Source organism: Trichosurus vulpecula, chromosome 5, assembly GCF_011100635.1.
Source record: "Trichosurus vulpecula isolate mTriVul1 chromosome 5, mTriVul1.pri, whole genome shotgun sequence".
Lineage (NCBI taxonomy): Eukaryota > Metazoa > Chordata > Mammalia > Diprotodontia > Phalangeridae > Trichosurus > Trichosurus vulpecula.
This window is the reverse complement of record NC_050577.1, coordinates 302,923,018-302,950,971: the sequence shown is the minus strand read 5'-3', so window position 1 is coordinate 302,950,971 and position 27,954 is coordinate 302,923,018. Positions and strand designations below refer to the sequence as shown.

The window sequence follows — 27,954 nt, the reverse complement described above, 5'->3', positions numbered from 1 at the left end:
CTGCCCAAAGGAGACTCCCCTCCCACCCCCCCACCCCCATGAATTGGGAGGGCAGGCCTGGCATTTACTTTGTGAGAATGGGAGCCCAACACAGCCTCCTGCTCCCCTTTGCTGTCAGCTCTGTGGGGTCTCTCTCCTCCATCATGCCTAGTTTCTACTCCTGTCCTCTCTTCAAAACCGGCTTCAGGACAAAGAGGGTGACAGCTGGAGAGCCTTGGGGCCTCGCCTCTGCTACATACCAGTGACTGAATGAACTGACCTTGTGTCCTCAGCTCTGTCACCAAGGCCCTTTCTGTCCCTGTCTGAGGGTGGGAGGCACGCTGATCCTTCTCCATTCTCTTCCTCTTATGTCTTAAGCACAAATAAACATTAACTGCTAAAAGCTTGGGTGGATTCCATTTTCTTTGTGTTGCCACAAGGCACGGCGTTGATTTAGACAAGTCACAAACATGTAAGAGAAAACCAGACACAGGTGTGTGCTTGAAAATACCTTCATTGGGCAGTGAGCACTCCTGTACATACATCTATAGCTTGGGGTCCCTACTTCCCAATCCTCTTCTCGAGGCATCTGAGTCCCGGAGGCCCAGTGGGGGGGGGGGGTTGGTGAGGAGGGAATGGCCTATTGCTTGGGCTTGGTTTCATTCAGCAGTTCCTGCCAGTTCTTCTCCATCTCCTCCTTGCAGTTTAAGAAGGCATCTTCCAGCCGCCGCATGGAGTCTGCCAAGGCAGGGTTGGTGCGCATCACCACCATGTCGTAGGCCATCCAGGTCGCCTGAACTGTAAGGGCCAGACAGGGGGATTAGGAGGAAGAAGAGGGCTACCAGGCTGGAGCCACATGGGCACCAGGAGGGATCCAGGTTCCAAAGGAGTCAGAGCCAGGGGGCTGGGAGCCTCGCTAAAGGGAGGTGAAAAAATCAGAAGCTTGTAGACTAGAGCTGGAAGGAATCTTTGAGCTCATCAAGTTCAAGCCTCTCACTTTACAAATAAGGAAACTGAGGCAAGAGACATTAAACAACTTGCCCAAGCTAGTAAATGTCCCAAGCTGGATCTGAACCCAAACCTTTGTAACTCCAGGTCTAGTGCCTATAGACTATGCCCTGTCATCAGAAATTGGAAAGGGGGGAGAACTGAACATTTTGCAAAAAGTGCTATTGCTACCAGCTGCTCAGTGGAAAGGGCAGGATGTTTCCAATGCATACCAGCCGCAGGTCTAGCGGTAGGGAGCTAAAAGTGACTCAGTCGGGCCCAGATACTGCCTGCACCTTGATCCTTGGGAAGCGGGGCCTGGAGAAAGCATGTATCTGGCTGCACCTCTGCGCCCTCCCTGACCAAGGCCTGCCACCTTCCTAGGCCACCCCTCTCCTTTCTCTAAGGTTCAGTGCTGGAAAGGTCAGCTGAGCCCAACATGGTGCACTGCGCTGCCCCCCCTTCTGTCCATTAATGGGCTCCAACTGAGCTCCTGCTTCACTATGACCCTCAGGTCTTTTTTCATACCATCTACTGTCCAGTCATATCTCTACACATTGTAGACTTAAGAAGTTGGTAATTTGAAATCAAATGCAGGAAACTGACTCATTTATCCCTTTTCCATTTTATCTGTATTACATTTTCTCTTATTTAATTTGCTCCATCGTTCTAGCCCAGTTCTTCCCCATGGATGCCTATGGAATATAGACCCTTCTTGTCTTCTGTCTAGCAAGGGCTGGCGCTTCAAATCCTTGAGAACAAAAATCCACCCCCCTCCCTCCAGGTTAAGTGCTAGGGACATAGAGAAGCGGGAATCACTGCTCTGGGGGGAGTGTTTAACCCTATAATTAATGTTACATAAATCTCAGCTGCATGATATTTAAGTACTAGAGAAATGCTCAGTAAACACCAATCAGATGAACTGAATATACATGACCTGCTGGGCACGTGCCCTCACGCCCTCAGCTCTTAATGTGGGCCAGCTGAATCACACTGAAAGCACAGTGGGGGGAGCCAAGTCTGCCCCCCTTGGTAAGGCTCACCAGCTAGTGGCTCTATCAAACGGTATCAGGAACGTAGGTTTGGCAGGGGAGAGGGCTGAGGGGCACACGTGGACATTTACCAAGACCCACCAATGGGACCTTTATAAAGAAAACTTCAGAGGAGTTTGGGCAGAGATAAAGTGGCGAGAACTGAAGACATGGAGTATTCGAGTCAGAGGCCTGGAGTCGTAATTTAGGGTGAGCTTCCTAGGACTGTGAGCAGTGAGGTACCCAAGATAAACTGCACTGGGTACAGGACTTAGACACAAAAGATGAGATCAGAAGTAAACCGGAGGAGCGAGGAAGAAATTCTCTCAAATGGATAGGGAAAGAGTTCAGGACTCAGTGAGTGATTGAGGGTGCTATGCCAGATAAAATGGACAATTTTGATGATAGAAAATTAAGAAGGTTTTGCACAAATAAATTGAATGCAGTTAAAATTAGAAGTGCATCCAGGTAACAGGGAAAACACCTCTATAGTAAGTTTCTCTGCTACAAGTAGAATGTCTAAGACACGTAAGGGATTTAGTCTGGTTTTTGTGACACTAAGAGCCATTCCTCAATAGAAAAATGATCAAAGGACATCAACAGACAGCTTTCAAGGGGAGAACGCCAAGCTATTAACAACCATATGAAGAATGCGCCATATCACTAACATCAGAGAAATGCAAATTTAAACAGCTCTACCTTACATCCATTAGTTTGACAAAGATGAGAGGAACATGATAAATGTTGGAGGGGTTGTGGGAAAAACAGGCACATATGCATTGTTGGTGGATTTGTGAGTTGGTCCCACCATTCTGGAAATTACTTTGGAACTGTTCCCAAAAGTTCCTAAATTCTGCATATCCTCTGACTCAGCAGCATGACTACTAGGGCTCTACCCCAATGAGATCCAAAGAAGATCAAAGGGATTCATATGTGCAAAAACATTTATAGCGGCTCTTTTCATAACAGTCTCATACTGGAAACTAAGGGGGCGTCCTCCTACTGGGAATGGCTAAACAAATTCTGAAATGAGCATATTCTAAAAGTATTCTAAAAACCAAGAAAATGGACGACTTCTATGAACTGAGGCAGAACTAAGAGAATGATGTATATAGTGACAGCAACATAGAGAAAAGTAACTGAAAGCTCTAGACTGTGATTAATACAACCATGAGCCATGATCAATCCTGCCACAGGTGTGATGGGCTCACAATCCAGAATGAGATGGCATTTTTAGGCTTGGCCAATGTCAGGGTTTGTTTTGCCAGACTCTACATATTTGTTATAGGCTTGGTTTTTAATGTTTTAATGTTTGGTTGAGGAAGGAGGCAGTGGGAGGGAGAGATAATAAATGTTTGCAAAAGAAAGAAACAAAGAATGGAAAAACAAAAGAAGACAGAAAAGAAGGAGAGAAAGAGAAAGAAGAGAAATGAGAGAAAGGAATGAAGAGAGAGCGAGAAAATGAGAGAGAGGGGGGGAGGTAGGGAGAGAGAGAGACAGAGATAGAGACAGAGAGAGACAGAGTCAGTCAAGTCCCACCTGTTCTGAGATCAGGTAAAATTCATTTATATACACTTCTAATGGCCTTTCCTTCTAATATTATTTCTCAAATCTGTTTTTTTTAACTTTTCACATAAACTCTAGCAATTTGCTCTTGTGATCTGAAGGGGGTAAGGGGAGAAAGGAGAGAAAATAGGCAAAAGAAGGGGAACAGGTAATTATGATGATACAACTATTTCTCAATCACAAAATTACATTCCTATCAGACACTTACGCAGACCACTGCCATTTCTTAAGGAAGTTTAAGTAATTAAATGAGTTGCCATAAAGAAAACAAAAGCTCTTGGAAGCTATCTTATTCAATAAATACTTGACTAAGCTGGCAAGTGAAGAGCCAAGGCTAGTGCCAGTTTAGAAAATCCATTTGTAAGATTTTAGGGAGGAAGACAGTGGAAGAGAAGGAAACTGAGAGGAAGGAGCCATAGCCTTAGAGAAAGCTTGCCAAGGGACCCATTTAAGCTCCTGAGATAGTTTAAGGATGAAACGGAAAGGGCACAGAACAAAGGGCTAAGGCCCACTAGGATTTCTGCGGCCAGCTCTTTTGTCTATCGATGCAATCCCACTCTCCTATCAGGGCCCAGAAGAGAGCATGTGTGAGGAAGCAGAAAAGGCACCAGAGAAAACAGTGATGGGGAGAGCACATGAGCCAGAGGGAGTCCAAACAGGACTGGGAAATGCTTTTGAAGTCACTGGGAGATCGATTTCCAAGAGGATATTAAATGCTTGAAAAAAATAACGGCCTTTATTATTAACCAAAAAAATGGTGTCAACAAAGTGCCAACAAGCAAGCACCCCTGTGTCTGTTCCCATCTCGCCCTAAGAGTGTAGATGATGCCCTTGAGGAAGGCGTGAGGAACAATGTGCCAGCTCCCACAAACACCTATTCTACAGCAGCTGTCTTCACTGTCATACAACTGACTGAAAGGTAAAGAGAACAGAAAAGCCTCAAAAGAGATCATTTATTGACTATCAATCAACAAACATCTGTGAAGAGCCTCCTATGTGCTAGGCAGGATTAACTATTTTTTTTGCTTGGAAGAGCATAAGCGCTGCCTGGAAGGCTGTCTTTCAACAACTGCTTTCCTCACGTGTATTAAAGATCACACATTTCCTTGAAAGATGTGATAGTAAGAATCTTGGTTGATGCCCATCTGGTTCTTAAAATCAAGTGAGCCCTGTCCTAGCCAAAGGCTATGATGCTATCATGGAGGAAGTGAAGCAGAGGCAGAATCAGAGGTGCTCACTAAAGGCTGGAGACAGGGCACTCCCCAGGACCCTCCCTTCTCATCCCTAGCTGGCCCGTTGTCTGCCTTGCCCCTTGTCCTGCTCCACCCTTTAAACTGGACCATGCATAGGAGGAGCTGAGCCAACCTTGGACACTGCAGACCCTGGGACCCTTCCTTCCTTCTCTTCATTGTGGCCATTTTCTACTCTCAAAGCCCCGGGCTGCCTGGGGCCACTCGGAATCCTCCCGAGAAACAGAGATAATCCCCTGTCTCTTGGCTCCAGATCCAACACGAGATCTTAGGTGGCAGGAAGGCAAACAGGGTGCCTGTGTCCTCCATACCCTTTGCCTAGGAGATTAATGCCTATACTTCCAGTTAATCTGCAGTTGGATCAACTAGATTCTCAGAATCTGCACCTTGAAACCCCAGATCATACTGTGCAACTAACATTCTTTCAGTAATGCTGAATGGGGAGTGAATCATGGAATTCGGTGGTCTCTGAATCCTGCAGGCCCCTCCCCCAAAGGGTGCTGGGAATGGGTGGGCAATGCTAGGCACAAGGAGACCTCAGCCTGTTACTAGGTAAGAACTGTACAGGTGAAGGGGTGTAAATGGTACCATCAGACTGATGTATCACTGGGAAGACAAGTTGGTTATTCAGTGAGACTGAGGCTCCCCTAGGACCGCCCATTGGCTCTACTGGCATCCATGATACCTATGCCAGGAAGTCTAGAGGCAAGGACCCTGGAATGTTGGAAGGAACCCTTGTGGAGAACTTATGGCAGGGCGTGGGTGTGAGTCACATAGGATGAGAAGGCTGGGGGCAGAGCACCTTCACTGTTGGAGGAAATACCTACCTACACACAGAATCACCAAATGACTGGGGTATAAGCACGTCTGTTCTGGGCCATGGTGTACAGAGAGAAACCCCAGCTCCCACGGGCACAGGGTTTAGTCTAATAAGATGCCAACACAGATTACTATCCCACACAATGTTCCACAGAAAGTATATTTGGCTTAGAACTCGCCCCCCTCATTTCCTAGATGAGGTAAGAGAAGGAAGCAGGCGGCTGGCTGGGGGCTTCCTGGATGTGGTGACTTTTGTATTGGGGTGGAAAGCACATCACCCTGCAGAATAGACCTTCCCAATCTTTAGTGGAGCGATGCAAAAAAAGGTTTGCCTGGCCCTCCCCTTGCCTAAGCAAGAGTTTTGGAGGGCAGTATTTTCCTTACCTTTCACTTAAAGAGGCCCTCATCTCCAGAGGTGGCCTGAGAGTGTTTTCAGTTCCTTCACTTCTCTAATGCAAGCTCCTTGCCCAGGCAGCTGGCCTGGTACAAAAGGAGTTTGGATGACCTTGGGAGATCTTCCTGGGATGACCAGGGATGGGAATCAGGCAGCCCAGTAAAGAGGCCCCTAACAAGGCATGCTGGTGCTAATGCCCCAGGTGGGAGCAGGGAGAGGAGAGAAGGGATGGATTCCAGATGTGCCAGGACTCCAGGCAGAAGGGGATAGGAAGAGCACCAGATGTGGAATAGCAGCATTTGGGGGAGAACCCTGGCTCTGTGCCAGGTACCACCCCTCTTATCTACAAAGTAAGGGTGCTGTCTTAAATGTTCTTCCAAGCCCTTCTACGTCTCTGGCCTCAGCTATCAGGATGGGATGGCCAGGACTTGGTAACCACAGCACTCAGACAGGAGAAGTCATCCAGGATCAAGTCTAAGTGAATAATATGGGAGCCTGGGTGACTGGTAATGCCACAGGCGGGAACAGGAAGGGAAGGCACTAACAGGCTCCACTTTGGACACTGAAGGTGCCAGCAGGATAGCCAGGTAATGATCACATGAGGAGCTGAGGTGTCCTGTGGGCTTCTGGATGTTCAGGCCTGGAGCTGAGAAGAAATTTCATGGCTGGAGGGTCAGATTTAGGAGTCACCTGACAGCTTAAACTATGACGTTGAATGAGACCAAGGAGGGCTGAATAGTAACAAGGAAGAAAGGCTTAAGGACAGATCTTTGGCAAACACTCATTCATAGGTGAGGGAAAAGCCCAGCCAAGAAAGAAGGTAAGACAAACAGAACAGGCAATGGAGGACTCTGAAGCCAAAGTGAATTCAGCAGGAGAGGATGGGTGGCTGCACAGTTGTGGTCAAGGAGCAAGACTGCAGGAGGACCTGGGATTTGGGGAGGAGGAAGGAAAGGCCAGGTTCAGTCCAGCAGGCCTCCAAGGGTTTGAGGAGGGTCTGGTAGAAAGGAAACTAAAGTAGTGACTAAAGCCTTTCCCCACTAGAGGAAACATGGGTGAGCCCGAGCTCTCAAAGTGACTGTGGGTCAGAACCCAAAGGAATCGATCTAGCTTTACCAAACCGAACCGAACCCAAGAGATCGGTCCCCGGACCGCCACACCGCCCCCCCCCCCCAGGGCCGGCTGACCCCTAGGCCAGTGGCTGAACAGGCCAGGAGGCTCACCGGAGGCTTCTTAGAGGTCTCCGTTTGTTTGCAGGCAGATTGGGCTCCCCCAAGCCCAACAATCCTGGAGTTTATCCAGATTCTGCCCTGGGGCTGTGCTGGGGGAGCAAGAACTACCCCCCCCATTCCCTTTACAGCGCCAGGCTATGCCTCCCATCCCTTCCTCCCAACACAAGCTGTTCCCCTCTGGCCCTTCCTCTGGGCACAAGAATCAGATCGCTATTAGAAAGGCCACTGAAAAGAGACCTCAGACACCTCCTAGCAAGGCACTTCGCCTCTGCCAGCCTCAGCTTTCTCATCTGTAAAATGGAGATAACAGCACCTCCCTCCCAGGGTTGTAAAGCACTGAGCACAGTGCCTTGTACCCTGTGGTTTAGCTGTGTCCAACTCTGTGATCCCATTTGGGTTTTCTTGGTAAGATCTCAGAGTGTTTGCCATTTCCTTCTCCAGCTCATTTTACACATGAAAAAACTGAGGCACCAGGGTGAAGTGACTTGCTCAGGGTCACACAGTCAGTGAGTGAGGCCAGATCCATAGTCAGGAAGGTGAGCCTTCCTGACTCCAGGCCCGAGCTCTGTGCACTACACTCCATGTGGCTGCCCCTTAAGGGTCTATGTTGTATTGCAATCCTATTTGTCGGCTGCTTTCTGAGTCAGCTGGCCTAGGGTTAGAGACTTACAGCCTCTTCTGGGATTGAAAAGGGAAGAGGAGAGGACTCAGAGTGGGGCTGGTGAAGTCCGGAGTCAGGAGACCTGGGTCTGAATCCTGCTCTACTGTCCCGTGTGACTGGTGGCTAACATGCAGGAAGGCTGGACCAGATGCTCTTCTCAGGCCCTCCTGGCTCAGACAGCAGGTTCTGTGAGGGATAAACCATGTGGAGAAGACTCCCAAGGGAAGCGATGGCCATCCTCCAGGGACAGGCTGGTGACCTCATTGGATCCTACAATAACCCTGGTGCTATTAGGATCCTCTTTACAACTGAGGAAACTGAGGCAGATAGGAGGTAATCTGAGCCAGGGTCCCACAGCTGGGAAGTGTCTCAGGTTACATTTGAACTCAGGTCTTCCTGACTCCAGGCACTGTGCCACCAAGGTGCCTCAAATCCACATATCTCCCAAGGGGACCAGGGTCTTCCTCTCTTCTCTTTCCACCCTCCTTCGGAGGAGCTCCCATGACTCCCAAATCCATCTCACTTCATCACCTGGGGACTGTCTGATGCATTTCTCCTCCCAATGTCACACTGGTCCCCACCCTGCACCATCCTGGCCTCTCCCTCCCTCCTGAGACAACCAGCTCTTGTCAACTGTCCCTCCCAGTGTATGGAGCTCCTCTCCCCCTCAACTACTCAGGCAGCCGCCACCTGACTTCGGCCCTCTGCGGCCCCCTCACTGGGCTCCAGGCTCACATGCCTCTGCTCTCCCCAGTCCATCGCGCCCACAGCTGCCAAAATGCCAGTCCTCAAGTGCAGGCAGCTCCGCCCCCAGCACTGGCCTGCTCGGATCCATGCCAACCCTTGTGTCTGGCACTAAAAGTGCCCTGCAGTTTGGTGCTGGCCTGCTTCTCCAGGCTCAGTTTTCATTTCTCCCCTTCCTCCTTTCTACAAATCAGGCAGGACAGGCCACTCACCACCAGCTCTCTCCTCCAGGCCTTTGCCCAAAGCTGACCCCCATGCCTGGAGTGCACTTTCTGTTCCTCTGTCCTCGGCCCTGAGAGCCCCAGATTCTACAGCTGTGACCCTGAAAGCCTGGGATGCCACCTGAGGAACTGCCCAGCTGCTGCCCCAGGGCTCTCTGCCCCATGCCCAACAGGTTCAGTTTCCTTTAAAAGATTCAAGCTGAGTTTGCATCAACATTAAGTAAATGATTCCACAGAGAGAGGATCAGTAACCCCCAAGGGTCCAGGGAGATGGGGCCCGGGAGACAGTGAGCAGAGGCAGAAAGTGGAGGGGGAGGGGGAAGTAGAGGAGGAGGGAGGGAGTGGGAGAGGAAGGGAGGAGGGACAGAGGGAAAGAGGAAGGAGAGAGGAGGGGCAGGGGGGGGAGGAGGAAGAGAGGAGGGAGGGGGCAGGGAGGAGGGAGGAGGGAGGGGAAGGGGCAGAGAGGAGGGACAGAGGCAGGAGGAGAAAGACAGGCGGGAGGGGGAGGAGGGCAGAGCCCGTACCCGATATCTTCTCCATCTCCTCCAGCAGTTTCTCCAGGTCCTTGTTGAGGTCGGACAGCATCTTCAGCATGTTGTCATAGTTTCTGTCCCCAGGATCGGACTCAGCCATCTCGGGGTTGGGGCGGGGAGACTCAAGCTGGGGTCTGAAGGCTGCCCTTAAAGAGAAGGGGCCCCAGGGCCCCACCCAGGCCTAGTTTGGTCCCTGGGAAGACTGGGTCCTGAGGGGTGGGGGCCAGTTCCCTGTGAGGGGGGTATGTGGGGAGGGCCTGGGGAGTCTGGGATGGGCAGGGGAGGAGGGGAGCAGCTCCCTGTGGAGCGAATCAGAGGGAGGAAATAGGGGGCCCTGAGGGTGGGTAACCGAGGAGGGGGTGCAGGGTTTCTGGGATGGGCCCAGAGGGGTTGGGTAGTAGCTCCCTGTGGGGGACATCTTGGGGGGTGAAGAGGGCACCTGAGAAGAGGTCCCGGGGCTCTGAGGAGAGTTGGGGGTGTCTGGGGGCTCAGGTCATTATGGGGGGGCATGGGGGTGGGAGCATATGGGGGGCAGAGGAAGCCTGAGGAAGGGGTCCTGGGGCTCTAAGGAGAGTTGGGGAGTGTGTGTGGGAGGGAGAGGGGCTCAGGTCATTATCGGGGAGTGATGGGGGCGGGGACATGTGGGGGGGTGAAGAGGACACCCGAGGAGGGGTCCTGGGGCTCTGAGAAGAGTTGGAGAGTGTGTGTGTGTGGGGGGGCTCAGGTCATTACTGGGGGGCCATGGGGGCATCTGGGGGTGAAGAGGAAGCCTAAGGGGGGGTCTTGGGGCTCTGAGGAGAGTTAGGGTGTGTCAGGGGGCTCAGGTCATTCTTGGGGGGCCACGGGGGCGGGGGCATCTGGGGGGGTGAAAAGGAAGCCTGAGGAGGGGTCCCGGGGCGCTGAGGAGAGTTGGGGGACTCAGATCACTATCGGGGGCCGTGGGGGCCATCTGAGGGGCGCTGGGTGGCGGTCAGAGGTCACGCCCGACCAGGGAGCGGAGGGCGTGTCCGGGGCTGGGGACACGCCCGGGCGGGCCTGGGTCCGGGTCTCACCACCGCCTCCGGGCGGGCTCATGGGGCGGCTCCCGCCGGACTCTCCTCACCGCGGCCCCGCCCCGGCCGTTACTGGCGGCCCGGCCCCGCCCCGCCCCGCCCCGCCCTACCCCACCCGCTGGGCTCCCGCCAAGGTTGCCCCGCCCCGCCCCGCCCCGCCCCTCGAGCCGGCGCCTCCTGGCCTGCTCCGCAGCCGCAACCAGCCCCGCCCCTTGCGCAGGCGCACCAGCACGCGCTCGCTGAACTCCGGGCCCCGCCCCTTGCGCGGGCGCATCCAAGCTCAGCCCGGAGCCCCGCCCACATCTGCTCCGGACCCGCCCCTTGTCAATGCCCAAGCCCCCCAGTCTTTGCACATGCGCGCCAGCAGCCCGCCTCTCCCTGCTCCCGTGGGGCTGATAGTCCTTCTTGTGACTTCTTTGACGAGTCCTGCTGTTGGCCCCAGAGGAGAAAGTGAGGCCGGTGACCTTGCACAGCCGTCCCTCGCTTGGATCCAGTTCTCGCGCGTGTCACGGCATCGCCTCCTCTTGGAGAAGAAAGGACGGTGACCAGCACCCCTCTCCGCGCGCTGTCGGACCGGGCTGGGGGCTTCCCTGGCGGCCCCGAGGGGCACTGGGTCGGACCCCCGCTCAGACACTCACGGGCTGTGTGACCCTGGGTGGGTGCCTCCACCTCTCTGAGCCTCAGTTACTGCAACTGTAAGCTGGGGAGATGGGGCAGCTGGTGAAGTGCCTGGGCCTGGAGGCAGGAAGACCTGAGTTCAAATCCAGCCTCAGACACCCGCCAGTAGTGTGACCCTGGCCAAGTCGCTTCACCCTGTTTGCCTCAGTTTCTTCATCTGTAAAATGACCTGGAGTAGGAAATGGCCAAGAACACCCCAAACGAGTCAGACGTGACTAAACAACGACATGGGGAGGGTGTGATGGAGTAAACAAATGCATCTAGGGCTCCCTGCAAACCTGAGAACTGTGCAGAGATGGGAGCCCTCTCCCCAGGCCCTCCCTCTCTCCTGGCTCCACCACCTCAGGGAAGGAGAAAGATCCAGGGACTCACCCTGCGGAGTCAGCCTCTGACACAGATTTTGTGGCCTCCTACCTGTCTGTCCTTATCCAGGTCACACCCACCAAGCTTGGGTGCCCCCAGGGATGTGTCCTGGCTCCCTCCTCTCTCTGCTTCTCTGGGGGTTCTCCGCAGCTTGGGGGGGGCCCTTTGCAGACACTCCCAAGCGCCTTCAGGGTTGGTTCAGTTCTGTCTTTGGTATACAATGGTGCTGTGGGCTCAGCGTGAGGTCCCCCTCCTCCTTCTGAGTCCCAGCTCCTCTAACTGGGTCCTTCCCTTAGAAGCCCAGAGCTTTGCGGACTTCCCAAGCATCTCCGCATCCCCTCGTTACAGCCTACCCTGCTGCTGCTGCATCTCACCTCAGGCTTTCTTCCCTTCCTCCTCTTATGTTCTTAAACCATACAACTGGCTTTTCTGGGACTTACGGGGTAACAAGATTCTGGCCTCAGAAGTCCCATGCCAGGGAAGGTAATCCGACAGGGACATCAAAGCCCACGCCCAGTCCCAGCCTGGGCAGACCCTGAGCTCACCTGGTCCTTCACTCAAGTTTCTCTGGCCTAAGGCTCCCCCAGGCCTCTCTGTGGCTACAGGTCAATAGACTCCTGCCCCAGGGTGTCCTGCCTGGGTCCCCATCCCACAGAGGCTTGAGCTCTCTGTTAATGCTAGGCTTTGGGCACTCTGCCCGTACCTAAGCGTCTAAGAAAGATCTGTCTGTCCTCTAGGAGAAGATGAGAGGAAGAGCAGAACAGAGTGTCCTTTGCCTCCAAGGTTCTCATGGGACCCACAGGACAGCTGAGGCCTGAACCCTTTCTGAACCCAAGAGCAAAGGCTCTCAAAGGTCCTGTCTCTGGGCCCAGGCCAGGCGAGGGCCATCCACGGACCCTGGCCTTGGTGCAGGAGAGATCGGCAGAGCACGAAGACAAGGAGGCAGACGGGTGACATGAGTCTGTAACATGAGTTTTTATTGAAAGTGTAACCATGGGCATGAACCCCCCAGCACACACTCAGTCCTGGGGACCAATCCAGGGATGGGCCACGAGCCCTCTCAATCTTCTCATCTTAGCCCCACCATCCCCACCCCACTCTGCTGCATGGGGGCTGGCCCCCAAGGTGCTCAGCTCACACACAATACAGAAACCAAAGTCTGTTACCTAATGGTTAGGACAGAATTCCACAAAGAGCCTTATTTTTATTAACATCTACTGAAAAAAATACAAATTCTGTTCCCACCCCCACCGCCCCCCGCCTCCTGTGCCCTATTGTCAGGGGACGGTGTCTGGCCAGGTGGACGTAGGGGCCTTGCTCTCCGAGGCGTGCTCCTGGGCTCCGGCCTCCCACCTCTCCCTGGGAGCTGGCCACGGGCCCCTCCTTTCCTGCCACTGGGGACAGGCGCAAAGGGAAGGGCAGCTGGCCACCTTCTCCAGTCTCAGCTCTCTAGCTTAGAGGTAGGAAGGTCAAATAGAGCAGCGATGTCCACAAGGGCTTGGCGGATATGGTTCCCAAAGCGCTGGGCATTCTGTAGGGACAGAGCTCCCCATCACTGCGAGGCAGGCCCCAGGCTTGCCAAGCCCCTATAGCCATTTCCTAAACCCCACGTGCACCGCAGGGTACATCTGGGCCCCCACACTCCTCAGGGCCCGTGGGGCCCCTAGCACCCCACCCCTAACACCCCACCCCCAACTGCCAGGTGCCTGGCTTGGCACTGAACTCACTGTTTCTGAACTTGAGAATTTGCTGGAGATGTGGAAGAAGATGGTGTTTTCACCAGCAATCATATAAGAAACCCCATACCCGTCATCAGCTACCTGGATGGCACCAAGGGGGATGGAGGTAAGAAACCTGTGGACTGAAAATTGGGGTGGCCCCTACCTGGCCTCTGCTCAGGAGACCAGCGGGGTCACTATCTGGCCACGTTCCATGCCTGCAGATTGGCCCCAGCACCCAGCAGACACAAAGCCAGTCATACCCTGACTCCACTGCCATATGAGGCCTCGACCCCCGGAAGCCAGGGTCCCCAAGCTGTCCCCGCTAGTATAGATGCCCCAATCAACACTCCCCCATCCTGTTTCCAAGGAGGGAGCCAGCTAATCTGACAACATTAATGGAAGAGAACCGGTGCTTCTGCCCCCACCCAACTCAGGCGATGCCACACTTTACAAGGAACCTTCTGGAGGCAGTGCCCCTGGATTTCATGTCTAGGGCCAAAGACTGTTGGATAGTGAACATTTCAGGCTAGGAATGGGAGGGGATGGCACGTTGGCAGGACAGTGCCTAGAGACTGCCATTTTGGAGCAGAAAGGAGCCTGCATCCTTCTGGGAGTGGCTACCTGCCACTGAGCACAGACCCCCTCCCCCAGTCCCTGGTGGGTCACTCACTGGGCCAAAGCCCCCTCCAGCTACCAGGTGGTTGGGATACTTCTCTGGGTCAAACATGCGGATTTGGAACTGGGCTGTCTGGCTGGTGGAGAGTCGCCAGGGCTCTGACAGGACCTGAGGCAGAGGGAAGGGGAGGGTGACGGTAGGCACCATGGGAGAGAAGAAGCTAGAAGCTCCAAGGCCCCTTCCCAGTAAAGCCTCCCAGGGGTCACTCACCTGGGCCAGGAAGGGGGAGTGGAGACCCAGGTACTTGGAGACTACATACAGGCAGAAGAGGTGTCGGTCAATGCCAGCTCCGGTCATCGCCAGGCGGTACATGTTTTGGTGCTTTTCGGCGGCTTTGCGGAAGAGATCCTGGAGGTCTGGCTTCTGCAGGGTGGGGGCGGGGGGGCATGGGAGCAAAGGGCCAGTTAGACCTTCACGGAGGCCTTGGCCCCCAGCCCCCTGCCCAGGTGGGCACTCACCATGTATGCGGAGTCCATCATGGCCCGGACAAAGGCCGTGGCTTCAGAGGTGCAGGATCGCACGGTCTCTGTCCTGCCATCCCGAAACATCCGTGTCATCGAGGCCTCATAGGTCAGGCAGAACTTGCCTTTGTCCTGGAGCGAGGGTAAATATTGGGGTGCCCTTGTCCGGTCAGTGGCCGACCCCCTACTGATCCACCCAATGCAGCTGCCGGGAAGCCAGGAGGGGCTCTTACCCGGAAATGGGCCAGTTGTAGGGCGATCTGCACAAAGGCATCAGGGCTGGAGCGGCACTTCTTAATGAGGCCCTTGCCAAAGGGCATGAATTGGAAGCAATACAATTCCACGTCGTCGGCCAGGGCCTTAGCCACCTGATAGGAGCTCTCGATGATCTTCTGGCACTGTGTGGCAAACCAAGGTGAGAGCTGAGCCCCCACTCAGCCCACGTCTGTCATGGGGGTCCCAGCCCCACAGAAGGCCAGGGCAGGGAGGGAAGGGGGTGGTGTGCCTGGCTCCTACTCGCTGCTTCCTTGAGAAGGTGGAATGAGCAGAGGCCAGTGGAGCAAGGGCTTGCCTGGGTGGCCCCATCCTGGCCAGAGGGCCCCTATTCCCTGACCAGCAGGAATGGTGCTGAACAGGGGGGTTGAGCACAGACCTCAAGAGACCTCTCCAACCCGCCCCCCCTTCCCATCTACCTCCTCAGGGATTTCCCACTGCAGCCTCTGAGGTGGGGCCAGGGCATGGTTAGGCTTGCCCTGGCAATGGCCAGAATCGGTGTAGTCCAGGTGGAAGGCATCTGTGGCTAACACAAACTACAGAAGGAATGGTCTGAGAAATAGAGCTGGAATACCCCTCTCCCCATCACCTCCCTGGGGCCTGGGCCTCCTTACCTCCCAGAGGTGCCCAACAACAGGAGCGTCTGCCCAGGCGTGTTCAGTGTTGAGGCCCAGCTTACCATTCTTGAAAGCAACAAGGGTGAAGGACTTATCGAACCACCTGGGTGTCAGGGACAGGGAGAGACAGGGTAGGCTGAGTGCTGGGAGCCAGGGTGGTCCAGAGCAGGCAACTGGGGGAGGGGGTGGGGAAGGAGGGGGCGGGGAAGGAGGAGGGGGCGGGGAAGGAGGGGGCGGGGGTGGGGAAGGAGGAGGGGCGCAGCACCTGTTATAGCAGTTTCCATGCAGCAGAGACTTTCCGTAGAGGCTGAGGCTGGCCTCATTTTCGGGGTCATAGCTGTGGGCCTCCTCGTCCAAGGTCACAAAGAAGGCTGCCTTCTCGATGGCCTCCAAGGAGGCCTTATTCTTTCCTGTGTTGAAGTAGGTCTGGCGTGCCTCAGCCCATGGCACCCTGGGGACCGTGGAGGCATCAGGTGGGATGTGGGGGCCCCCTAGGCTTACTTGGGGCATTGGAGAGCACCATGGGAGCACCCACTTAAGAGCTGGAGGGCTCCTCAGAGGCTGAGTCCAAACCCTCTTTTCCTGAGAAGGACTTGGAAGTGACTTGTCCAGTATCACTTGTTGAGGACAACCCAGGCGCCCTGCCTTGGGAGCTGGTGCCCTTCAGTCCTCCCCTCCTCCCACCATGGGGCTGCATGGAGGTGGGGGGAGTGGGAGGGTCCCATCCAGGTAGGCTCCTCCCAGGACTCAGGCAGTTAGAGCTGTGAGAGGCATCATCTTCAGATAAGCTTGGATGTACCTGAGCTCTGGGGGACTCCCCCAACCCCATGACTTTGGGCCCAGCCCTCTTTCCCTGTACACACACCCCTGGAGCCTTCAGGGTGGCCTATCCTGTCACATTGCTTAAGGCCCAGCCTCTCCTCAAACAACAGAGCCGTCAAAGGGCTCTCCCCCGGGGCTGGGAGGCCTCCCCAGCTTCAATACCTGCCCCCAGCTGTGAGGGCTGCTATTTTCTCCTCGCCAGGCAGGGAGGGACAAGTATCATCCAGGATCCTCTGGAACTGCATCTCGAGGTCCCGAGGCTTGAGCAGCTGGGAGCCCTGGTAGAGCCAGACCTTGTAGAAGCGGCCCTTGTGGTAGACAGCCACATGCCTGCTGTCGAGGAGGTGCTGTAACACATCTGGGGGCAGGGGAGCCAGAGGTTATGGGAGCAGGGAAGGCAGCATCACTGTACCAGGATGGAGCAAGCTGCCAGCTACCTGCAAGGATGGCGAACCAGGGGCAGGAGGGGACAGAATGGCACCTAGACAGCACCTTTGGAAGAATCCTCCATCCTGTAGCTTTGGCCCATCTCCCCTGTCTCTATGAACTCCTGTGCCCCAGTCTAAGCCAGCCCCTACAGAGACTGTGTTGAGAACTGAAGCCTGCAGCTAGGAAGGAAGCCTTCCCTCACTGCCCTCTCCCATCCATCCCATGCCAAACCTGCTGCTGCTGTCAAGGCCACATCCTTCCCACACTGTCCTGTCTACAACATGGGCTCCCACCACTCACCATGACTCCTCAGAGCTAGGCTTCTGGCATTCAAACCCCTTCCTCACCAGCACCCCACCCCTCCCTGTGGGGCTGGCTGGCCCTTCCCTGCATCCAGAGCTCTCTTCCCTGACAAGCCAAGACCATCAAAGTCTACACTGGCCTTTTCTGAGATGCCCCTCTGATCCCTTCCCTCCCTACCCCTGAGCCCTTAAATGGGCCTCCATGCTCTAGCACCAACTGTCTGTCCCTGGTCACCTCTCCCCTATTAGAAGGTAAGCTTCCTGAATGGAGAGACCGCCCTGATTGTCTGTGTGCCCCAAACTTCTCTCCTCATTCATTCATTCCCACCCCAGGCCTGGATGTTGCCACTATGTGGATATTCAGGATCTGGCATCTGCCAGCAGCCTAGGCCCTACTCAGGGAGCGGAGGAAGTGGCGGGACAGGCTGCTGGCCAGGCTTGGAGAGTGCCCTGGTCCTCAAGAGACCAAGGGACTTGAAGCTGCTTGGGCTGGGAGAGGGCAGGGAAGCTAGGGCCAGGTACCTGATTCTTTGCCAGGGATTCGGGTGGTGTTGAACATCCTTTCCATCTGATATGAACACATGGGCACAATGCCAAGAGCCATCACCTGCAGGACAGGCCCAGGAGAGGGGCGGCCTTCAGGAGCCCGTGGAGGCGCCCACCGGCCCTCCGCCCTCCCGAGGCCAGGCCCCTGGGGCCACACTCACAGGCTTGATCTCCTCACGGTCCAGCTTTCGCCGATACATGATCATGGCGTGAACCACGTTGCCCAGTCGAGCGGCCTGAATGTCTGTGTGGTGGGTCAGTATGAAATCCTGGGGAGGGAGGATGAGCAGGAGCCATGGGGCCAGAGTGGCAGGGCTGGGGGAACCTCTGCATCTCCCGCAGGCCAGAACCCACGACCACATGGCCCTGGTCTGTCTCTAGTCCTGTCCGTCCTTCCTCAGAAACGGCTGTCCAAATGTCTCCTTCTCCATTCCTGGTGCTACTGCTCTAGATATCCTTCAACTCAGTGTGGTGGAGAGGGAAAGAACCCTTAAAGGGCCTGGGGCCACAAGACCTGGGTTCAAATCTTTTCAAGGCGGCTACTTAGAGCCTCCCCCTCTTTGGCCCTGGAAAAACAAGGGGCTTGGCCAGATGATGTCTTCCAGCTCTAAATTAAGTCTCCAGCCTACACGCAGGGGTACAGAGTGGCATCAGGGAGTGTTCCTGTCTTATGGCAGCTCCCTGCTGACTCAGGGGACCAGAGACAAGCCCAAAGGGCTATGAATATGTCACAGCAACTTATATTGCATGAATAGGTAAATCTTACATAGAAAGGAGCAAGTGCTGAGAAAAGTTGGAGCCATTTAACTCCTGCCAAATTTCCCATCGTTGCTCTCCTGACCCACCCCATCAGCCCCTACAAGAATAGTGTTCATTCAACACTCATTTCATTACATCACTCCCATCCTCAAGAATCTACAGTGGCTCCCAGCTGCTGTTTGCAGATTCACCAACAGTCATCAAGTGCCTACTCTGCCCTGGCTGTGCCCCTCGCCCGGTGTGCGCATTTACGATTAGGGCTAGATCACCTCGCCTCATTCCTGCTTCCGCTTTCCTTCAAGCTGTCTGGGCCTTCTCTTTCCCAAACCACTTTCATTTCACATCTATCACGTCTAGATTTATATGGAGACATGGATTGATCAACAAGCACTTACTAGCCATCACCTGGGTGCCAGGACCTGTGTTAGCTAGGCACTGGGGACACATACAGAGAACGAAAACAATCCCTTCTCCCAAGGGCTAAGGAGGAAGGCCAAAGGGGAGACAGCTGGTACCCAGATAAGTAGATACAGCCTAGCTATACTGAGAACTACTGAGAAGCACAAGGGGGCTGAATACGAGGGAGTGTAGGATGGAGGTTGCCACCAGCTGGGGGCATCAGGAAAGGCCTCATGCAGAGGATGGGATCTCGTCTTCAAACAAGAGAGGGATGCTCTGAGGCCAAGGTAAGGGGGAAGACTGGTCCAGGCACAGGGGGAGTGTCATGTGGGAGGAACAGGAGCAAGGTCAGTGTGGTTAGATCACACTTCAGGATGGAAAGTGGTGTCCGATGTGGCTGGAAGGACAGGTTGGGGTCAGGCAGGGGAGTTTCTATTTGATTCTAGTGGCAAGAGGCGGTGCCACTGGAGGCCACTGATTGGATCAGATGATGTGGTCAGACATGTGCTGAAGGAATGTCACCTTGGCCCCCACATAGATGGACTGGAGAAGGGAGACTCATGACAAGGGCAACAAATAAACTGTTGCTATAATCTCAGTAAGAGGCAGGAACTCTGGGAGTGGTGAGAAAGCGTCCCATGGGAGCCACAGCTGTGAAGGCTCAAAGGGAGAGATTTGGCTGCTGGTTGGCCAGGTGGGGTGAAGGAAAGGGAGGTTTCCAGAAAAATGTCAAGGTGACTGACCTGGAACTCCCAGAATGTGGTGCCCTCGTGGAGGGGGAGGGGGAAAGACGAATGATCTGTTCTGGACGTTTGAGATGTTGAGTAGTTAACTGGCACTCCAAGCCCAGGATTTAGAGATCTGGGACACGTTCGCACAGAGACAGATAAGCCCAAGGAAACGACGGCACAGTGTAGAAAGCACATTACGGGACTTAGCACAGGATTCTGGGGGACACCCACTGTGTGGGGACATGATCTGAAGGATCAACCAGTAAAGAGGGAGTGGTCAGATAGGCAGGAGAGAGCAGTGTCATGAAGGCCCAGATAGAAGAGCACATCTGAGAGGAGAGGGTGGCTCACAGGAGTGAATGAAGCCAAGAAGCAGGGAGAGGACTGAGATGGGCAAGAGATGCTCCGCGGGGGGGGGGGGGGGGGGGGGGGGGGGGGGGGCGGGGGAGAGGGTGTAGAGGGGGGTTTGACCCAAGAGAAAGCACTGTGGATGGTTATTTGCCCCCTTAGAAAGGAAGCTGTCTGAGGACAGGGACTCAAGTTTCACGTTTGTCTTGGCATATAGCAGGCGCGTCATAAAAATCTGACGGATCGCAGCCTGGTGAGGGGCAGAGTAGATTTTGTTCTTAACCCTGATCCTGGTAGCCCTTTGCTTCTTTCATACATTCTTCCAAGGGTACAGAAAGCCTTCCCTCAGCCCCCCTCCTGGCCTGAGCCACACACTGTTCCCTCTCTTCTCCTCCAAGGCTCACTGACTCCCTCCAGGCCTGTGTTTCTGGCCACGGCTAGCACCATCTGTCCTCCTGGCTCCCCTCTGCACCCATCTCTGTTGCTTTCTTCTAAATTCACCTCCTCTCTGTTTTCTCTCAGCCCACTTCCTCAGTCAGGTTCTTGGGTATGGGACCCTCCCCATGACCTGAGGAGGTTAGGAAGGAGGGACAGGAGGAGTTTCAAGGGCAGGGGAGAGAAGTAGGGAATATGTCCAAAATGGATTCTTGGCACTCCTCCCAATTTCGACATGTCTGCTGGTAGCACCTTTGTTCTCTCGGCACTTCAGGTTCTAGCTCCAAGGATGAAAGCGTTTGGGCTGAAAGGGACCTCAGGTGAAGGTCAGGTTAAAGTGGCATTTGAACCCAGGTTCTCTGACCCCAAATCCAATGTTCATTCCATGGTACCAGGCTGCCAGCCTCCCAGCACAACTCTGGTGCGGTCCCAGCCCCTCTTAACCTTAGCTGTCTAAATCCATAACCCCAAGAGACCAATCCCATGACTGAAGTGGAGCAGAGAACCTGCAGCTCTAGTCCCACCACAGGATGTCCTCCTGCTCCAACACTCAGTCAACAAAATCACCAAGGGTAGGGAGAGGGCTGGCTCAGCCTCCTCTGGCTCCTTTCCTCCTTCATGCCTACAACTCTTAAGTGTTCACAGCACCCCCAAATCCATGTGGCCCAAGCCCTCGCAGGCCCCTTCCCTACTGGCAGTGAGAGAATGGGAACACATCAAATGCCTACTATGTGTACAGCAAATAATCAAGGCCTGACCATGCCCCTCTCCAATGGCCCCCAAATACACGTTCTAGGCCCTTTCCAAACCACCTGCAGCCTTGGGGCTCCCTCAATCCCGTCTAAACCCCCAGCCCAGCTGGCCCGGCATCTGCTCTTGGACCTTGCCTCAGCTTCTCCTGCCCCCCATGCTATGGTGCTGCTGGCTTCCTGGACCACAAAATCCTTGGCTCGGTCACCTTCTCCTCTAGCAAGCCTTCCCTGATCTCTCCCCCATCAGAGGGTTTAGAGCACTCTGGCTGCATCCATCTCTCCTTTGCTCTATCATTGTGTAGTGGATGGAGCACTCCATTTGGAGTCAGGAAGATCCAAGTTCAAAACCTGCCTCTCACACTTACTAGACTGGGACTCTTAACCCCTCACAGCCTCAGTTTCTTCTACTGCAGAGTGGGGATAAAATAAACCACCTATGTCACAGGGCTGTGGTGAAATTCTCATGAGATAACAGATTTAGAAGGTTCTTTAAATATCTTAGAGGGGTTTGGATGGGAGAGTGCAAAGTGCTGGACCCGAGCTAAAATCCGGCTTCAGACACTAGCTGTGTGACCCTGGGGAAGGCAATTAATCCCTGCCTTCGCGTCTTCATCAGTGAAGTGGAGGTGATAACGGCTCCCTGATTTCCAGAGTTGTGAGGGTCAAGGCAGGTAACACCTGTAAAGCGCTTTGCACTAAAATGCCACACGAATGCTAGGGGGCGCCTCAGGGCACCAAGCCGGGCAGCCTCAGACGCTTACTAGCTGTGTGATCCTGGGCACATCCTCAGTTTCCTCATCTGTAAGACGAGCATGGCAAACCACTCTAGTGTCTCTGCCAAGAAAACGCCTAAAGGGGCCACGGAGGTGACTGCACAGCATCATCCTCACTTGTCATCTCACTTATGTGCAAGCTTGGCCACTGGTGCTTCAAACACAAACTCACAGGGCGGCGGCCTGGAGGCTCCTGGGGGATCATGGAGGTGAAGAGATTTCCCACCCACCGAGGGGCCATGTGGCTCTTCGGGCCACCATCACCCATCACTCAAGAAGACGGTTACTGTGCGCTCGGCACTAGGCTGGGGGCCTTAAGAACCTTCCAGTCTTTGGGGAAAGACAAGGCCACACCCAAGGCCATGAGCCCAGCCTGCCACAGCAGATCACCCGGCGCCCACCCGACTAATACAACCCAAGAGTCTGAGAAAGGAAAACTGCCCCAAGGAGCTGGCACTGAATCTGGTCCTTGAAGGATGGCTACAGAAGAGTCTGGAGGGCATTTCAGGCCGGAGGCCAATGACCCAGCCTGGCTGCAGCTCAGGCACTGTGTGGTGGAGGAGTAGGTCAGGGCCTTGAATGCCAGGGTCAATGGTTTAGACTGTATTCAGTAAGCCCTGGAGAGCCCCATAGAGTATCGGGCAGGGCTGGGTTTGTGGAGGATTGATCGGGCAGTGGGGTTCTCCTGGATGAACTGGAGGCCAGGAGGCCAGGTGGAGCCTCTTACAACACTCCAGGTGTACAGAGAGAGTTTGGACTAAGGAAGACTACAAAAGAAGGGAAGACACCGACAAAGGTCAAAACCTCTGACCCTGGATGTCTCACCTCCCTTTAAAGCCTGACCTTGGCCCTGGGTCTCTAGGCTCTCCCCCAGTATCTTCCAGCTCCTTCTCAGGGAGAATTCTTCCTTCCTCCTGTCTGCTCTTTGGACAGGGCTGGTATACAGGGCCTTTCATGGTTCCTAGGGTAGCCCTGCTGGTATCCTGAGGCTTGTTCCCACCTCCATGCAACTGGCCAGCATAGCCAGACTGTGGCTTTGGGGGCCCCCAGTTCATGCCATGGAAAGCAGATCTGAGTCAGAATCAAGCTGTGGGCTGCCCCTGCCCTGTGGCCCCAGAGTCTCCAAGGGCCAGGACACTTACCGTGACATAATAGTTGCTATTCACCATGATGGGGCTCCGGCCTCGAAGGTAGATGTATTCTTCCCACCAGTCACTCACCTATAGGGGAGGGGGAGAGGGAGGTCAGAGCTGGTGGGAGGAGGTGGGAAGGCCAGAGCCAGGTGGGGAGGTCAGAGCTGGTGGGAAGAAGGGAGGAGGTGGAGAGGTCAGAGCCAGGTGGGGAGGTCAGAGCCAGGTGGGGATGTCAGAGCCAGGTAGAGAGGTCACAGCCGGTGGGAGGAGGGGAGGAGGTGGAGAGGCCAGAGCCAGGTGGGGAGGCCAGAGCCAGGTGGGGATATCAGAGCCAGGTGGGGAGGTCAGAGCTGGTGGGAGGAGGGGAGGAGGTGGAGAGGCCAGAGCCAGGTGGGGAGGTCAGAGCCAGGTGGGGAGGTCAGAGCTGGTGGGAGGAGGTGGAGAGGCCAGAGCCAGGTGGGGAGGTCAGAGCTGGTGGGAAGAAGGGAGGAGGTGAAGAGGTCAGAGGGGGGAGGAGGTGGAGAGGCCAGAGCCAGGCAGGGAGGCCAGAGCCAGGTGGGGAGGTCAGAGCTGGTGGGAAGAAGGGAGGAGGTGGAGAGGTCAGAGCCAGGTGGGGAGGTCAGAGCCAGGTGGGGATGTCAGAGCCAGGTAGAGAGGTCACAGCCGGTGGGAGGAAGGGAGGAGGTGGAGAGGCCAGAGCCAGGCGGGGAGGCCAGAGCCAGGTGGGGAGGTCAGAGCTGGTGGGAAGAAGGGAGGAGGTGGAGAGGTCAGAGCCAGGTGGGGAGGTCAGAGCCAGGTGGGGATATCAGAGCCAGGTGGGGATATCAGAGCCAGGTGGGGAGGTCAGAGCTGGTGGGAGGAGGTGGAGAGGCCAGAGCCAGGTGGGGAGGTCAGAGCTGGTGGGAAGAAGGGAGGAGGTGAAGAGGTCAGAGGGAGGGAGGAGGGGAGGAGGTGGAGAGGCCAGAGCCAGGCAGGGAGGTCAGAGCTGGTGGGAGGAGGTGGAGAGGCCAGAGCCAGGTGGGGAGGTCAGAGCTGGTGGGAAGAAGGGAGGAGGTGAAGAGGTCAGAGGCGGGGAGGAGGGGAGGAGGTGGAGAGGTCAGGGAGAGGAGGGGGGCTCCTGGGGATTGGAATGGAGGGAAGCAGGGTGGGGAGCAGGGGGGAGGAGAAGAGGGAGCACTTACATAGTTGGTGGCCCACCAGGACTTGAGCACCAGGTATTTCTGGAGGCGGGGAGCAGTTTTCTCTTGGAAATCTTTAGCCAGCACTTCCATTCGATAATACTCCTCATCGTCTAACAAGGGCCTCACAGATTCTAGGTACTGCCCCCCACCCCCCAAAGCTCTCATCAGGGTTGGGTCCCATCTCCATGCCAGGCCTCGCCTTCTCTGAGACTGGGCAGGGGCTGGAGGCACTGGCCCACCCTCCAGCCAAGCCGCTCCTCCCCCCAAACCCTGGCAGCCTGTCTGGCCCCTCACCCTCTTGACTGTGGCTGCCACTTTTGGCACTGGCAACTTGGGCAGAGAAGTCTGGAAGCTGTAGAGCATAGGCCGGCGATTGGACAAGAGCCGGACGCAGACCTGAAGGTTATGAGAGGGTTACAGGGCTGGGGAGTGCGGGCTGAGAGTGACACCGAATGGGTTAGGATCAATGTGGACCCAGGGCCCAAGATTCTCTGGGCGACCTCCCCCCCTCCCCCGGTATCCCTTCCCACCCCCAGCCCAGGCCAGGCCCTGCTCACAGCCCAGATCTTGGTGACCCGGCTGGTCTGGCCATGCAACTCAAACAGCCAGCCATGGTAAGAGAGCAGCATTTTCAGGGTCTGGCGAAAAAGGAAGATGCCAGCCACCCAGACTCCAGTGGAGAAGATGCCCACGCTGAGGAGGGTTCGGGTCTGCAGGGTCAGGTAATGGCCGCATCTGTCCAGGGATCAGAGAAAGGAGCTGGGACATTTCTCCACAGGCTTCACCCATCTCTGGCCTGAGCTGAAAACGGGCCTCATACATCCTCCTTCCTCCCCCAACCCACAAGTGCTGGCGAGGTCTTCTAGACAGTGATGCGGGCTCATAAGTCTAGGGACAGAAGGCTCTCAGGTCAACTTCCTCATTTAACAGATGGGGAAACTGAGGCCCAGGGTGCGAAGTGACCCAGGCAGTGAGCAGGAGTGGTGGGATCTGGTGCTAGAGCTTGGGCTCTCTCCAATGCCCAGCAGCTCAACCTGGGCAGTGGCTGCTCCCTGGCCCGTGCCCAGGGCCCCACCCAAGTCCAGCCTCCAGGCCCTGGCTTGGCCTCCTCACCCCTCTGGGATGTATTTCCGGATGTAGCAGATCATCCCCATGGAAATGTCCACATTGCAGTAGGAGGAGCCCATTGTTGCCATGACAACGACCAGCCAGCTGGTGGGGCTGCCAGGATACACGCCCCTGAGGATGCCATTCTGTGGGGACCGGGGCTCTTAAGGAACCGGGAATCATGAGACAGGCCAGTGGAGAGACCCGGGGAGACAGGAGTGCTGCCTCCATGTGGCCAGGGTGGGGACCAACAGAGGAGGGCAGTGTCCTGATCAGGGAGCTCAGAAGGAGCCAGGGTGAGGGGATGAGTGGACAGTGGCCTCCCCGCTCTTGCCTCCTTTTTTCTGGGGACCCTGGAGCTGAGGAGGAAGTGTGGGGCAATGTGGCCCACCTCCCCGGGCCTGCCCAGGCTCCCACCTTGATGCGGATAAGGCGTTTCTTCCAAGAGTTGATTCCAGACAGGTAGACGTGCTTCAGGGCCTCTCGGCTGAGCTGGAAGTCTACCCCATCAGGGGTCACTGTGAACTGGAAGGCCACGGCCTGGTGGGCTTCTGCCATCTTGGGGGGCAGCTACGGCCTTTGGGGGACATGAAGGCAAGCCTAGCTTCAAGGGGCAGCTGGTGCGCCTTGTGGCTAACTCAAGGCTAGGGCCAGCGGCCTAGTGGCCTGTGGGCAAGGCGAGCCCCCTGGTCCTGATGAGGAGGACACTAGAGCCTTGGCCCTAACCACTCTTCTATCCCTTGAAGTATCTTCATTTGCCTTCCATTCCTTAAACCAAGTGCCTCAGATTACTGGCCTCTTTGCCCTTGCCGAGCTCATCTCCACCCACGTACAAAGACAATTCTCCTGAGAGATTCCTGCCCTTTTGATCCCTCTATCTTACCAGCTCCTTCACTTTAGCTCGGCACAACAGGAGCTGGCCTCCAAGCCTGTGTTCTTACACGTGCTGGCTGTGGGGACCTGGGCAAGTCACATGACCTCTGCTTCTAAGTTTCGGAAAAGGTGTCAGCCTGCATTTGTGGGGCAAGGAGTTCCTTGTCGCCAGCCCAGTCCCTAGCAAGCCTAAAAGTGAACAAAACCTGCCACCCAGGCCCCTCCCCCCCAATCTAATCAGCTGCTAAATCCATCCTTTCCACCTTCTGATACTTTCTCACCATCAGCCCTAGTTCTGGGCCCTCCTGATAGCATCCTAAGTGCTCTCTGTACCTCCAGCCTTCTACCCTTCGAACAGCAATCTTTGTGACCCCTCACTCATCCTTCCTCTGCTCCAAAATCTTCAATGGCTCCCACACACTCGACTAAGTACAAAGCCCAGGTGACATTCAGACAATCTTGCAGCTGCAGTCCACCTGTACCTCCAGTTCCCTCCTTCCCTGCTTGATGGTTCAGGCAAACTGGCCTTTGCTCATGTTTCCAACCAGTGTCAGGAATGAACTTTCTCACTGCTGGCAACTCTCCTTCCAAGGGCCAGCTTCCTTCCCTAGTGCTTCTGGGCCCAAGCTCAGCCTCCTTCAGGCCACAATTACTCCACCACTGCTCCTTCAGGCAGGGCCCCTGGCATACCTGTCCTGGAATCCCAGGCCTTCCCCAAGCCTTGCTCACAGCAGGCACACAATGAACAATCCTTCGGGAGACTGAAATGAACCCACTTTTGCAACCTCTGAGCATTTCCAATATTGAGTTACACCAAGGATGGCAGTCCCTCCAGCACTCACTCCCAACCTTGGAGCTTTATGACTCCCCCTTCCCCCAAAGAGCCCTCCCCAATCCAGGATATAACAGAAAATCCCATTCCTGATCCATGATTCCAGGGACCCAATCCAGAGCCTCAGACACCCCTCCCCAATCCAGATTGTGGGCACATCTGTCCCCAAGACCCCTGGCCCCGGCCCTCAGGCCCCCTCCCCGATCCAGCCCCCGTCTCGCCCCTCACCACGGAGCTCGATCCCGGCCTTCGTGGCCGGCCGGCCCGGGCTTGCTGGGCTGGGCTGCGCTGGGCTGTGGGGCCGCCCTCAGACGCCGGCCCGGCCCTGGCCCCGGCCCCGGCCGGCCGCCCTCCGCCCCATGGCCAGCCCCGAGCCGCCAACGGCCGCCGAGCCTCGAGCCCCTGGCTCGCTCGTTCCACCGGCCCCACGCGAGAAGGCGGGACCACAACGGCCCCACCCACTCATGGGGGCGGGACCACCTCAAAGGGTCCCCTACTGGCCCGATGGGGTGAGGTCAGGAACCAGGGGCGGGGCGTCACAGAACTGGGAGGAGAGCGGGGCAGGCTCTGAACCCCCGGGGGCAGGTGGGGTGGGGAGGGGTTGGGACAGCGGGGTGAGTGCGTAACCAGGTCGGATCACCCGGCAGAACCCGGGAGTGGGGGAAGGACGCGCCACATAGAGAACCTGAGGAGCGGAGGAAGGGGCAGCGCAGGGGAATCCCCGCGATGGGGGCCGGAGAACGCGAGTGGCGTGGGGCTCCTCCCAGAGCGTGCATAGAAGGGGCCGGGGATCTCCGCGGGGGTCGGCACTGCTCCAGCTCGACACACCCGGTCCGAGTCCCTGCGCATTCCCTGCTCGATCCCCTGGGCTGGCGGCCGTCGCCCAGACGGGGTGAGAATTGCCTTTCTGCCCCTCGCCCCAGCCTGGGCACCTCCGCTGGCGCGTGGGCTGCCCCATACTCACGGCTCGGCCTAGGCGCAGAGGTCCACTCCGGGAAGAAGCCTGGCAGTTCTGGCCTGTGCCCTCGCGTCCTTCAGCGACCGCCTCCGGCCCCGCCCCACTCCCCAGCCGGAATCCGATACCCGCTCCCAAATTGGGGTCGAGAAAATCGCGGGGCGGAGGTCGCCGGCTCTCTCCCTCCCCCTCAATCAGTCGCGCGCCTCTTGGGGCTGTCTAGCGAGCCTGGGCTCGGGGACTGGAGGTGGCTGGGGAGGCTAGGGGGTGGGGGTGTCTCACGTGAGGTCTGCCACCCAACCTAAAAATAGTCCAATGT

At 56.0% G+C, this 27,954-nt stretch overlaps 2 protein-coding genes across 5 annotated transcripts; both read right to left on the bottom strand.

The window, feature by feature from the left end:
- Positions 1-475: 475 nt before the first annotated feature.
- On the bottom strand, positions 476-10,551 carry SYCE3 (synaptonemal complex central element protein 3). 3 transcript variants are annotated; one of them, XM_036761602.1, is made up of 3 exons: positions 10,470-10,551; positions 9,409-9,558; positions 476-777 (listed from the first exon to the last, which is right to left on the bottom strand). In XM_036761602.1, exons 1-3 carry the CDS (start codon positions 10,489-10,491, stop codon positions 620-622), a joined length of 330 nt encoding a protein of 109 aa, XP_036617497.1. In that variant the 5' UTR covers positions 10,492-10,551; the 3' UTR covers positions 476-619. The 3 variants fall into 3 exon arrangements, with proteins under 3 accessions (XP_036617497.1, XP_036617500.1, XP_036617498.1); XM_036761605.1 differs by having other exon boundaries at positions 9,409-9,551; positions 10,470-10,515; XM_036761603.1 differs by having other exon boundaries at positions 9,409-9,563; positions 10,470-10,509.
- Positions 10,552-12,466: 1,915 nt separating this feature from the next.
- CPT1B (carnitine palmitoyltransferase 1B) lies at positions 12,467-27,873 on the bottom strand. Of its 2 annotated transcripts, XM_036759729.1 has the most exons (20): positions 27,645-27,852; positions 25,859-25,985; positions 25,393-25,552; positions 24,982-25,121; positions 24,426-24,603; positions 24,163-24,264; positions 23,869-24,006; positions 22,697-22,774; positions 17,519-17,626; positions 17,334-17,418; positions 16,243-16,438; positions 15,524-15,709; positions 15,256-15,361; positions 15,061-15,177; positions 14,602-14,766; positions 14,366-14,500; positions 14,118-14,270; positions 13,902-14,015; positions 13,238-13,330; positions 12,695-13,041 (listed from the first exon to the last, which is right to left on the bottom strand). In XM_036759729.1, the coding sequence occupies exons 3-20, from the start codon at positions 25,531-25,533 to the stop codon at positions 12,952-12,954; spliced, it is 2,325 nt and encodes a 774-aa protein (XP_036615624.1). In that variant the 5' UTR covers positions 25,534-25,552; positions 25,859-25,985; positions 27,645-27,852; the 3' UTR covers positions 12,695-12,951. The 2 variants fall into 2 exon arrangements, with proteins under 2 accessions (XP_036615623.1, XP_036615624.1); XM_036759728.1 differs by lacking the exon at positions 25,859-25,985 and having other exon boundaries at positions 12,467-13,041; positions 27,645-27,873.
- Between the last annotated feature and the right edge of the window lie 81 nt (positions 27,874-27,954).